At 46.6% G+C, this 12,731-nt stretch overlaps 1 protein-coding gene across 4 annotated transcripts in view; it reads right to left on the bottom strand.

The window, feature by feature from the left end:
• Nucleotides 1-12,352, bottom strand: part of ADAMTSL3 (ADAMTS like 3) — a 374,681-nt gene extending 362,329 nt beyond the window's left edge. For 2 of the 4 annotated variants that reach the window (XM_035024249.1, XM_035024250.1), the window contains exons 1-2: nt 12,217-12,350; nt 11,357-11,457 (exon numbers count right to left, since the gene is read on the bottom strand). In XM_035024249.1, coding sequence (XP_034880140.1) covers nt 11,357-11,457; nt 12,217-12,298 — 183 coding nt within the window. In that variant the 5' untranslated portion in view covers nt 12,299-12,350. The other 2 variants (XM_035024252.1, XM_035024251.1) reach the window with 2 other exon arrangements.
• Nucleotides 12,353-12,731: the final 379 nt, after the last annotated feature.

Below are 12,731 nucleotides of genomic sequence, written 5' to 3'. Positions count from 1 at the left end.
GGGGGTCTATTAACCAGGGCAGTGTCTTCTCAAACTGTAAATATAGCCCATTAGTGGGTAATGAAATTAATCTATTGGGTTTTAACCAGCCATTTTTTCATGGGATCAATTGGAATGGAATGGATAAAAAAGCAATTATCGCAGTGAATCCTTCATAGAAATGATAATCACTGTTTCTTGAAACTTTTGTTCCAGTAACATGAATACATTTACACATATTGTAAAATGTCCTTCTTCCTGGCTGGCTTTACATCGTTGAAGTGAGACTTTGCTACAATTTCCCAATTCAGTAATATTTGCTTCCGATGAAGGTGTAAGTGTAATGATTAAAGTATGCTCTCCAGAGCTATACTGCCGTCACTGAAAAGCTTGGCTTTGTGTCCATTGATTGATGAATGGATAAAGATGTCACACACACAGACACACACAAACACACACACACACTCCCTGGAATATTACTCAGCCATAAAAAAGAATGAAACCTTTCCATTTGCAGTGACATGGACGGAGCTAGTGAGTATAATGCTAAGCAAAATAGGTCATTCAGAAAAAGACAAATATCATGATTTCACTCATATGTGGAATTTAAGAAACAAAAAAACAAACAAAGGAGGAAAAAGAGAGAGAGAGATGAACCAAGAAACAGACTCTTAAGTATAGAGAACAAACTGATGGTTACCAGTGGGAGGGGGGTGGGGGGGATGGAGAAAATAGGGGATGGGGATTAAGGAGGGCACCTGTTGTGATGAGCACTGGGTGATGAATGGAAGTGTTGAATCACTATATTGTACACGTGAAACTAATATCACACTGTATGTTAACTGGAGTTAAAATAAAAACTTTTAAAAAAAGAAAAGCCTGGGTTTGCCAGATCAAATTAGAGTATTTGAAAATATTCACTCCTACCCCTCCCCCCCCCACACACACACATACCCACATAATCTCTATGGAAAGAGCACACTTGCCCACTCCAGTGATTTGGGGCTTGGCCTTATAACTTTGCCCTGGCTTCACAGTAGGAAAAGGTACTTCCCTACCCCCTGACCATGGCTTCAGCTATGTGAGTTGCTTTGGCCAATGGGATGTTAGCAAAAATGACTCAAGCAGAAGGCACAAGGAAGACCCTTGTGCATTTGGACCTATTCTCATGTGTGTCTGTTATCATCAAGAGAAGAACATACCCTGGCTAGTCTGCTAGCCTAACCAAGGAGGATGAGAGACATATGGAGCAGAGCCCCATTTGCAAAAAAAAAAAAAAAAAAAAAAAAAAAAAATCCTTATCAGAACAGAACCCTCACAAGATCAATGAATACAATTTTTAAAAATAGAAACAAAAGCAAAAAATAAAATAAAAATAGAAACATAAGCAAAATGTAGTCAATGAACATGTATCACTAGATAAATTCTCAAAACAACAGTCACAGATAAATTATAGACAACCTGATCTCTCTTTCAAAAAGCTCAGGTGGAAATATAAAAGTACAAAGAAAACACTTGACTACAGAAAAGTGAGCTTAGAAAAAGAATGGCAAAAATTAAAAAATAAAAACATTACAAATTTGAAGACCACACTAAAAAACCTTTTCTGAACACACAACACACACTATTTACATAAAAATCATTTACATCACGTCCAGATGAAAATATAAGACAGAATAAAGAAGAAATCATGTTAGATATCATGGCAGACAAAGTGAGACACGTACAAGGGGAAAAAATCAGATTGGCCACAGAGTTCTCTTCAGTAATACTCAATGCCGAAAGGTCCAGAATCAATATTTACAAAGACCTCAGGAAAAAGGTGAGAAAAGTTTTCTTTAATTGTATTATTGAATTTTTTGTGTTTTGTTCTTTTTAAGAGATATTAACTATACATATGTTGGGTCCCCTCATCATTTTTCTATTATCATTTATTTGTTTGTTTATATTTCATCTTGTAGAATACCCATTCTGTCTGGCACATTCCCAGTTCCTTAGACATTGTGTCTGCGTCATTCCTCATGGGGTCAGCTGCTGCTGAAGAACAGGAGAGGAAGGATGTGAGGTACAAGACAGAATGAACTAGAGCAATCCAGCGCTCTAATTCTCCTTTGGCGTCTGGCTCATCCCCTTACTAACTAAGCTCTTTCCTTGTCTCTAGAGCAACATCTTTCTTTTATTGTCAACACTGGAAAGTCAATGAGGTCCACAGGAAGCCCCTTAACCCACAGCTCTTCATTCTGGAAGGTACTGCTCCTTCTCCCCTTCACCTTCAGCAGCCTCTCTCTGTAGAAGGTCACCTTGAGCACCTAGACCAAAAAAACTGTGTCAACAATTTTCCCCTTCAACTATGGGTTGCTTACCATTTTTTGGTGTCAAGTAAGACCTCTTTGGGGACAATACCCACTTCTTTCGAGTCCCATCATGGCCCCCAATTTCACTGTTCTTACCAAAAGTTTATTAGACAGGCACAATCTGTGACAGTCACCCTTAGGGAAATCTCTGTCCCGCTCACAATCCAAGGAGACACATATCCACCTTCAGGATCCTCTCTCTCACATCTAGTTTCGACAGTACTCAAGAAAATACTTCATAGTTTGTGTTGGGGGGCTAGTACCATTTCTTTATTTCACTGAAGATAAACTTGTTCTTTTTGTTGTTTGTCTTGTGTAGTTTTGAGCGAAAGAACTCTAGTAACTTCCCCATTATGCCAAATCCCTTTTTAAAAAACAGGATTTTTGTTCTTGGAACTTGACCAAATCATTTGAAAGACCTTCTGGATTAGTCAAAACTATAATAATGAAGAGAGGTCTTGCCTTAATAGTTACTGAACACACTACAGAGCTACAGTAAAGTAGCTTGTTTAAAAATATGGTATTAGCACAGGAAGAGACCAGCAGATTAATTAAATAAATATATTCTAAAACTAAAATGTTAACGATCTTTAAAAAAGACTAGAAGAAGACACATATAAGCATATATTTTCTCTCGGTATGATGTTATTTCTAAGCATGGTGCAGAGGCAAAGAGCTCTTAAATTAAGAGACTCCTAGAGTAGATGGCTTGTAAATTGTAAATTGTAATTGTAAATGTCAGTGTATCCAAAACATAAATAAAAATAAAATATTCGTGACAAAATGGGAAAATTATTTGCAACATATGAAAGACAAAAGGTTAATATTCTTTATATATAAAGAACAGAACACTTACAAATTAATAAAAAGTTCTCAACAGAAAAAAGTGGCAAAAATAGGAAGATAAAATCTGTTATACTATTTCTAATGTCTTAAGGAAACCTTACACAAAACCAGTAATAGAAATGGCCCGAAAGTATTTTTAAGATTCTCTCACTACTAAGATTTCCTTAAACCTTATATTGCCAACTCCTGCAAAGTAAGAGTACACATTGAGAGAAGCTTTCTGAAAGAGAACCTGATAATATAAATTTAAGGTCTTAAAACTGCACACAGCTTTTGACCACCCCCCGAAATTATGTCTCAACGAATACATTTTCTAGAACTGTTTTCAAAGAAAATGATCACAAATGTGAGCAAGGACGGATCTGCATGCATTTTTGTAGCAGCATTATTTGTAACAGTAAAAAACTGATCGATCTGAAGTTTCAGCAGTAAAGAATTACTTAATAAAAAGGATGCAGTACTATGAAGACATTAAATATTATTAGAGGAAAAATATTTAAGGACATATGGAAATATTCCTCACATTGTTAAATCTTTAAAAAATTATAATCAAAATACAGTATAATGACTTTTAAAGATGCATATATGTTAATATTCTAAGAAGAATATTAGGAATACATATATACAACAAAATCCTAACAACTGGTAGAATTAATTATTTTTGCATCTTTATCTTTCCGTGTTTTCCACATTTTTTAATAAATATATTTTGTTTTTAAAGCAGGAAAAATACACAATGGAAATTTGAAAAGAGAGAGTAAAGAGAATTTGAAGAGTCCTTTAATACTATAAATGAGTTTTTATTAATAAAATAGGTATTCTTCCTTTTTCTAAATTATTTTCAAAATAAAAGGTTACTATATTTATAAATGAAGATTTGGAGGACAAATTCATTTCTGAGTATTTGACCACAATAATTTATAACATACATTGGCTGGAGCTGTTCGGTGCTGACAAATTCCAGAAAGTAATTGCATAAAATACTTGGAGAGGAAATTGCTTTATGCTTCCATGCTATTTATGGAAATTAGCATCTTTGTAAAAATAAACTGCAAGCAATCACAATCATAAACCTTGAAACGTGGTTTCCATAACATGTTAGCTCTGGTGCTTTAAGATCCATTAGCAAGGCAGTGGGAGAACACGGCCCACTTTTCTGTTACAAAGCAATTACATATAATTGGTATTTTCCTCTTGTATCTTAAATCCTTTCTTTTCTCCTGGATGCTTCCCTGTGGAGTACATATATACTGAAATGTTCACCTTGCCCAGAACAACCGTGCTAATGACCCTGTTTCCTTCTCAAAGAGCATCACACATTTCCTTTCTCGGTGCCTCATCTTCTGTAACCCACATCTTACCCTGAAGCTACTCCTTCAAACATCACCATTTCAGAAGATCAGGGTCAACTTTCACACTCACACGTCCCTAAAACTTGTTCAAAACCTGAAGGAATCTTCATTTCTTCCCTTTCTCTCACTCTCAACCCCACGGTAATCACTTGTCAGGATCTATCTCCTCAGGTTCTAAAATGGTTTCCCTACCCACCCTCTTGCCTACGGCTAACCCCCACCCATGCGCTCTTGTGAACTGGGTTGAAGGTCTCATTATTACCAGCTGGACCAGTGCTAGCTGCCTTCCAAGTATCCTCAGCTCAGGTGCATCACCAGTGGTCCAGTGGAGATGACTCCATGGTGCCGCCCATCGCCTCCTGAACACCCACAGGACTCCATGCTGCCCCCTGAATAAAGTTCTCTGTATTACTGACTTACATAGCATGCTCGTTGAGGTCCTTTCCAGTAGAACCACAAACCGCCTTTGTTCATCCTGATTTCGTACCGCGTGCCGCCATGGGCCCTACTCTTCAAACATATGGTATCCATGGAAGCAGAGGGGCAGACACAGATTTAAGAAACCAATTCTAAGATGGAACGGATACAAGTTAGGGACAGAATGGGTACAGGACAGAGCAACAAAGAAGAATGCAGCTAGAGGGAGCCCAGGATTCTGGCTCAAATGACCAGGTGATGGAGGATCTAAGCATTGAGATGGAGTTGGGGGCAGGGGGGATGAGGACTTCTGTTTAGGAAGTATTGTGTCTGGGAATAGCCTAGAGGAGCTGGCTAGTAGCTCCTGGATATGCTGATGTGCAGCTCTTGGAAGAGGCAGACAGAAGCCTATCAGAGATACTGGGCCTCTTCCATTTGGAGAGGTTTTTGAGTTTCAAAAAAAAGAAAGAAAAACCAAAACAGACTTATCAAAATTGTGTTTTATTTCCAATGTTTACATTTAGAAGTTAAAGTAAAATAGAAGATATCTTTTTATCTTTTCAGCATATGTAGAACCTTCTTGGAAGAGAACATTTCAAAGCCTGGATCACTATGAGAGCTGGGTCCCCCTGGCGATAAATCCCAGGCAGGAGCCTCTGGAAAGAAAACCAGAGGAGTGACGGGAGGTGCCTGGAGAGAGCGTGGGAAGCGAGGAAGAAGAGGCCAAGTGCAGAACTCTGCAACTGAGCAGCTTTTTTAAAAAGCCAGAGATGGGAAGGTCAGAGGGGCGGAAAGAGAAAGGAGTCAGGGGTCACCTATGACAAACAAGGACAGGGCTCCCCTTCATTCTTCCACTGGATTTTCATGGGATCTACCCAATGACTCCATCCTGCAGTTACAGGCCTCAGGGGCAACTTGGTAATAAGGTGGACCTGCCTCCAGGACAAGCTGAGGTCTTCCCACTCAGGCTCCTTTATGAGTGTCCCGCACAGTGTGGAATCTGCATCCAAAATCACTGTGGAGGGTGAGGTTACTCAGGGAGTACCTCTAAGACATAAAACCGAGAGCGCTGGAAGAACTCTACCCAGAATAAAACTGGACAAGGAGAAAAAGGCCCACAAGGGTATATCAAATGTGTAGCAAAGCACAGAATTATTTTAAGGAATATTCAAATAAGTAACAAAGATGTGAGCATAAGATGTTCATTACAGGTGGCAGATGGCAAACACCAGTGAACGAACCATCCTAGAAACAACCCAAACGTCAAATGAAGAAATAATGTGGTTCAACAAATTATGGTATCATGGGATATCCATAAGAACAGTGAACATAGCCATTTCACTTGTAATATATATACTGACATGTAAAGATATTCACGATATACTGACTGAAAACGATGCATAGCAGTATCTTTAGCATGATCCCATTTATCAAAACATAACACATGTATTTATATCATATTTATCCATAGAACAAGTCTGGAAGATTACACATGAAAACACTAATAGTTATTACCTGGGTGGGAGTAGCAAGGTCAATTTTTCATTTTGTTTTTCCTTCAATTAATCCAGATCTCCTATTTTTCTACAATTGAAGTGTTTATGTGCATAATTTACCCGCTAGCGGTCAGTGCTGCTAGACACAGAAGGTCAAGCTATGGCAAGGAGGTCAATCAATTCACTGTCATTCTCTGAAACCTCTTGTCTAGATGGGGGACCAGCAGGAACAGGGCCACAGAGCTTGGCTGGGGAGTTCTGAAGATGGGGGATCATGCACAGGAGAGTAAGGAGATGAGAAGCGCTGTACCAGGCCCCACCAGTGTGGCAGAACTCACTCTGTGAAGAGGGACTACAAGTGTTGGCTCTCTAACCGGCACCTCCGCAAGACGACAACCACCCAGACAAAACTGCCGTCGAGACCCGAGCCACCCAAATATCCAGGATCACCGAGACCGGAACCCCTCCCGATTCCAGAACTGAGGACCCCGGAAAGATGGCTAAAGACCGGAAATTACACCAAGACCAAAAACAATGCCAGAGGGAACCCCTGAGACCAGAACCACCAAGAACCACCTGAAACAGCAACCCTTAAAACTTCCGAGCACAACCACTGAAATCGAATCACTGAGGCCACAACTCCCAGCAACACCCGCCCTGGCCCTAAGCCTAGAGCTGGCGTGTCTAACTTTATGTCTCGATACTCAACGGGCCCTTTGCCAGTGGGACCTTTCCCAGGGCCACGACATTGGCCAAAGTGGTGTCGGAGAGGCGCCAAGCACCCCACATTCTAAAGAGAGTGACCAACATCAGGCAGACACCCGCCTCAGAGCAGGTTGTGGGGAACTGAAGGGGCCTGGCAGCCCGAGACAGGACCTCCACCATTTGCACAGCGAGGATGCGTGCATTTCCTACCGATCGGGTGGACAACGCCCAAGGGAGCTGGGGCGTCTTTCTCTAACTGAAGTGTGGTTGACACACGACGCTACCTTCGTTTCGGCCACGCCACACACGATGTGGCAAGTCTGTATGTGATGCTATGGATCGGGGTTTAAGCCACTGCTGGTACCCCAGCCCACAGAGCTGCGTGCTGGGCAAGAAGAGCCCAGCAGCGACGGGCAGGCAGGGCCGCACCCCCTGCTCCAGCAAAGGGAGGTCCCGCAGAGCCCTCTGAGGAGGCCGCACATGCCACCCGAGGGCACGAGAGTCCGCGAGAGCCGGACGCACAGTGGCATCTGCCAGAGAGAGGCATCCAATTAAGCAGGAAGCTCTTTGCTCTTGTCCCCGTTCCCTCCGCTATTTCCAATGGCAGGAGGGCTGGACCCGGAATAACTAAAAGGAAGAAGTGTCCCAGAGCCAGTCCTCACCGCTGGTTGAGGTGGGAAGAGAAGAGACCCCAGCACAACCCCGTTTCACATACCCGGAGCCCCGGGTCAGCCCTACACGACACAGAAGGGAGGGGAGATTGGGCGCCTGGAAGGCTCAGTTGGTTGGGCGACTGCCTTCGGCTCAGGTCATGATCCTGGAGTCCCGGGATCAAGTCCCACATCGGGCTCCCTGCTCAGCGGGGGGTCTGCTTCTCCCTCTGACCCTCTTCCCTCTCGTGCTCTCTGTCTCTCATTCTCTCTCTCTCAAATAAATAAATAAAATCTTTAAAAAAAAAAAAAAAAAAGAAGGGAGGGGAGATTTAAATCAAAGTGGGACATAAGCAAGAGCACAGAGGACCACAGGGGGAGGGAGGGAAGTCCAAAGGGGGAGAAATCAGAGAGGAAGACCAGCCATGAGAGACTCTGGACCCCGGGAAACAATCTGAGGGTTTCAGAGGGGAAGGGGCAACAGGGTGATGGGCCCTGAGGAGGGCACGTGCTGTGATGAGCACTGGGTGTTACATGCAACTGATGAATCCCTGAGCACTACACCAAAAACTAATGATGATGGACTATACAGTGGCTAAATGAACATAATTAAAAATAAGTGAATAAATCAAAGTGGGGAATCAAAATTTTAAACCGGATTGGACTTTTTTTAAAATGAAAAAACGAAAGTGGATCCGCCCAAGATTTCGCTAAGGAAGGCAGCTGCCTTCTCAGGGAAGACCAGGGCCCCCAAGGAGAGGATCTGGAGCCACTGGAAGCTTCCAGGGCCCATGACACGGGAAGGGTGAGGGAAACAGCAAGCTCCTCCAGAAACGCTCAAGAACAAGCTAGAAAAACACAAGGCTGCCGGCCTCGTGCTTTGTTCTGCAATCCATCACAGTTACTTGTGGTCAGTGAGTGTAAGAGGTTAAGTTGTCTGCTGATGTATTAAAGGAGATCTAGCTTTTATTAAATGAGTGGGCACAGCCCCGCTCCCTGTGGCTCAGCCTCGTGTCTGTTAATTCTCTACCAGCCACCCAGTGGCAGCACGTACAAGGCAAGGGGAGATACTGGGGAACATCCGAAGGCCCCCAAACGCCAAAGTCACAAACCCAGGCTGACCCTAGGCAGACAACCACGTGTCCAACCCATGAGCAGGGTCTCAGGACTGACCGACCCTTCACTAGAACATTCTCCCACGACCCATGGGGAGCCTGCCCTGGCCAGTGCCGCTCACCCGTGGGAACTCCCCTGAGAAGATGGGGCCGCACCCCGCTCCGAGCTGTTACAGCACCGTCTCTGTCCAGCTGATGCCTCCCGAGCGCCCCCTACGGTACAACGAAACTGGCACGGCTCCAGTTTTAAAGATTTTTTTTTTTTTTTTTTTTTTTTTGAGACAGAGAGAATGAGAGAGAGAGAGCACATGAGAGGGGGGAGGGTCAGAGGTAGAAGCAGGCTACCTGCCGAGCAGGGAGCCCGATGCGGGACTCGATCCCGGGACTCCAGGATCATGACCTGAGCCGAAGGCAGTCGCTTAACCAACTGAGCCACCCAGGCGCCCACGGCTCCAGTTTTAAACCACGATAAAGGCAGCGACGGCGGCAGAGAGCTCAAGCCCATCGCACATGCCCTATGTGCAGACACTGTTTTGTCTGCTCCTTTCTTCCACTTGCAGGGGATGAACTCCTCCAAACAATTCTATGAGGTAGCTCCCCCTCTCTACACATGCCGAAACCGACGCAGACGAGTCAGTGCGACAGGTCAGGAAGCAGGGGCGCTGGGATTCGAGCAGTGGGCAATGTGGATGATGGTGTGGTCTGAACCCTCCTTTTACGATCTCCTGCACACACTGCCCCATACAGGGATAAAACGCTGCCAGAGGCACACAGATACGGAAAAATCCAAAAGAGGTCCCTGAGTGATTCAAGCTGGGCAAACTCTGCCCTTGGCCAAAGGTCAACAGACAGCCTCAAAGCACATTTAAATTTTATAGGGTGCAAGAAGACAAAATGAAACGCGGTGCCTTGAAACCTCAGCCCCCGTTGACCAGGAATAAAGCTTGGCTCAGATCTGCTAATGGGGCAGAAAAGCAAGTCTCCACCACCTGCCACCACACTGCACCTCACTGACTAGAGAAACCCTAAAATCACCCTGAAAATACTTAACAAAAGGCTTCTTTTAGAATGTGCTTATGGAGCAGTGTCAATGAAATGGGATGATGGGGGAGAAACTGTACCTCGACAACCAGTTTTCATGAGCCACCGAAATCATGGGGCATTGGAGTCGGAAGAGGCTCAGAAACACTGTGTCCAAGGGCGCCTGAGTGGCTCAGTTGGTTAGGCGACTGCCTTCGGCTCAGGTCATGATCCTGGAGTCCCTGGGTCGAGTCCCGCATCGGGCTCCCTGCTCGGCGGGGAGTCTGCTTCTCCCTCTGACCCTCCCCCCCTCTCATGTGCTCTCTCTCTCTCTCAAATAAATAAATAAAATCTTTAAAAAAAAAAAAAAAAAAGAAACACTGTGTCCAAGAAAGTGAACTGAGAGGCAACCTGGTTAATCGATCCCAAGGTGTGGGTCTTTATTCAAGTGTGCATCCTCATTGAACAGACAGTAAAGCCCTTCTAGCCCATATGCCCAAGAAATTATGTCTGAAGAGAGGAGTTGCCTTGTTCTAATCCCACAAGGGGTTGTCCTGGGCTAGCAGCAGCCCTGGGGACACGACACTAAGATGTGCTCCGCCCCTTGAGACCGACCGAGGGCTACAAACTGCTTGGCTAAATCCAGGCTGCAAGCACCTTTGTCTGGCTTTCAGGGCTTTCAAAGCCGGGAGGTTTCATAGGAAATCTGGATGGTCCAGCTATCTTGAGAAATGAGAAGATACAGCAATCCGGGGCTTGGGTTCCCACTTGGCAATGACCAGCTGGAGGAGAGTGGAGGCTGCTCTAACCACATCCAGCATGTGCCATCCACTTTGCCGCTGTCTCCACCACTCCCTATCGTGTCTCTAGGGCAATACTATCTTCACTCCTTTATTTCAATCTGCCCTATCGGCAAATGAGGACGCAAGAGATGAGCTGCCCTCCACCCAGGCTAGTGGGAAAGACAGCAGTCTAAAGAAAGGACTGCAAAACAGTGTGATATGTGTTGACAGAAGTAAACTCAGAATACCTACTGAGTTACTTAGTGGCTGAGCTAAGGCCAGAAGCTGGGCTCGGCCCCATTCATTGTGTCCTGGCCTCTAGCAGCCTCACCTCTCCCGGGCACATGCAGACAGCCATTCTAGACTGAAAAGACAGGGTCCACCACATCCCCAAGCCACTGCTGGTACATGGTATCCAAGGGGCATCCAGGCCCTGATCAGGACTCAGAGAGGGTCCAAGGGACTTGAATCATTCTTACAGCTAAAGCAACCAAAAATACCATTTGCTGGAGGTAAAAGAGAAAATCAGATTCTCTTTGGTATAGGATTAACACAAATCACACCACATCTTAGGTGATCTACAGTAATGCTCCTAAGCAAGCGGAGGGATGCCTGCCATTCTTCTTCTCCTCCATATTACCTGCAGGAGGGCAGAGTGCGTGAAGACCATCCATATCAGCAGCCACCAGGAGCTCTGCCAGGAAGCCATGGGGTCCAGCCTCCTGGGGATCTCTCTTGAGCCTACAAAAGAAGAAAAAGTTGGTTTCCAACCAGCTCTGCCACCAGTACCAGTACCCATGACTTAAGGGACCGATCAGAGGGAGGGATCCTGAGCCTCCCACAATGCCTTGAAAAGGTTTGTGTAGGTCCAGGATGGGGCTACCCACTACAGGATGTGGCTACCTACTACAGGGTACAGATGGGTCCACATCAAGGTCAGGAAGGCAGCTGGACCTGCCTCCCATGTGCAACCCACACCTCCAGCCCTTCAGAAGCTGAGACATCTCTGCACCAGCCACTTTCCAGCTCATGTGTCAGCAGCAGGGTGTGGCTACTGGCATCTGACTCAGGAAGCCAGCCTGGAGCCAAGGATTAGGGCACCTGCCAGCTTCTTCGACTTCAGGCAAAAATGAATCTAAGACCAACCAAGCCAGCCCAGAGAGGGGAAGGGACCTGCCTAAGGTCACACAGCAAGATGGTGACTGCTCTGGGGCTGGAACGCACGTCTTCGGATAGTTCAAGGCTTTCCCCAGCAGATGACACCGCGTGCTGTCCGAACCCCAGACCTGCAGCCAGAGGGGTCTGAGAGCTGAGTCTGGAGAGGTTCAGAGGGCACAGCCTGAGCGCCCGCCCAACACAACCTCCCAAATTAGGTGAGGGCGAACCACTAGAGGCCCCCCTGCGCCCCGCAGGGCCGCGGGGGGTTTCTGCCGAGTTCTCCTGACAGTTTACAGGGAAATCAGTAGGAGTCGCGCCTGGAAAAGCCGAAGTCACACTCGCCTCTCGCTTCGCCTCGCGGGCGCCTTGGCGGAGCCGGTGTCCGGGGGCGGGTCGGTGGCTTCTCTCCATCTGGAGAAAGCATTAAGGGCCTGGCCTAATGCGATCCGCAAATGCGCTGCTGTTGCCGACCTGAGGCGGCGACTCCGGGCCGAAGGGAGGCGGCCGGTGCCGGGCCCCGGGCCCGCGCGTCCCCCTCGCCGGCTCGCCCCGGCCGCCCCGCCGCCCGGCGGTGGCTCCTCCTGCGCCCGCGCGTCCCCGGCGCCGTAGGCTCGCTCTGCCCGCGGGCGCTCCGGGCGCTCGAGACCCTCCGGCCAGGCGGCGGCACCTCCCGACGCTCACCGCTCCTGGCGGCTGTCGGTGCGTTTTCCGCCTGGGAAGCCCAGCCCCGAGAGCCCCCACTCTCCGGGGGTCCCCCCAGCGAGAGCGAGCCCCGCCCGCGGAGAGCCCCGCACGGCCTCCCCGAACGCTCCAGGACCCCACGGGGCGTGCGGCCCCGAGCTCTCCGAGCCGCGGCG

This window comes from Mirounga leonina, unplaced genomic scaffold, assembly GCF_011800145.1.
Source record: "Mirounga leonina isolate KUSES-001 unplaced genomic scaffold, KU_Mleo_1.0 Mir_178, whole genome shotgun sequence".
Classification (NCBI taxonomy): Eukaryota; Metazoa; Chordata; class Mammalia; order Carnivora; family Phocidae; genus Mirounga; species Mirounga leonina.
Note: the sequence above shows the minus strand (reverse complement) of the source record. Positions and strands in the feature narration are given on the sequence as shown.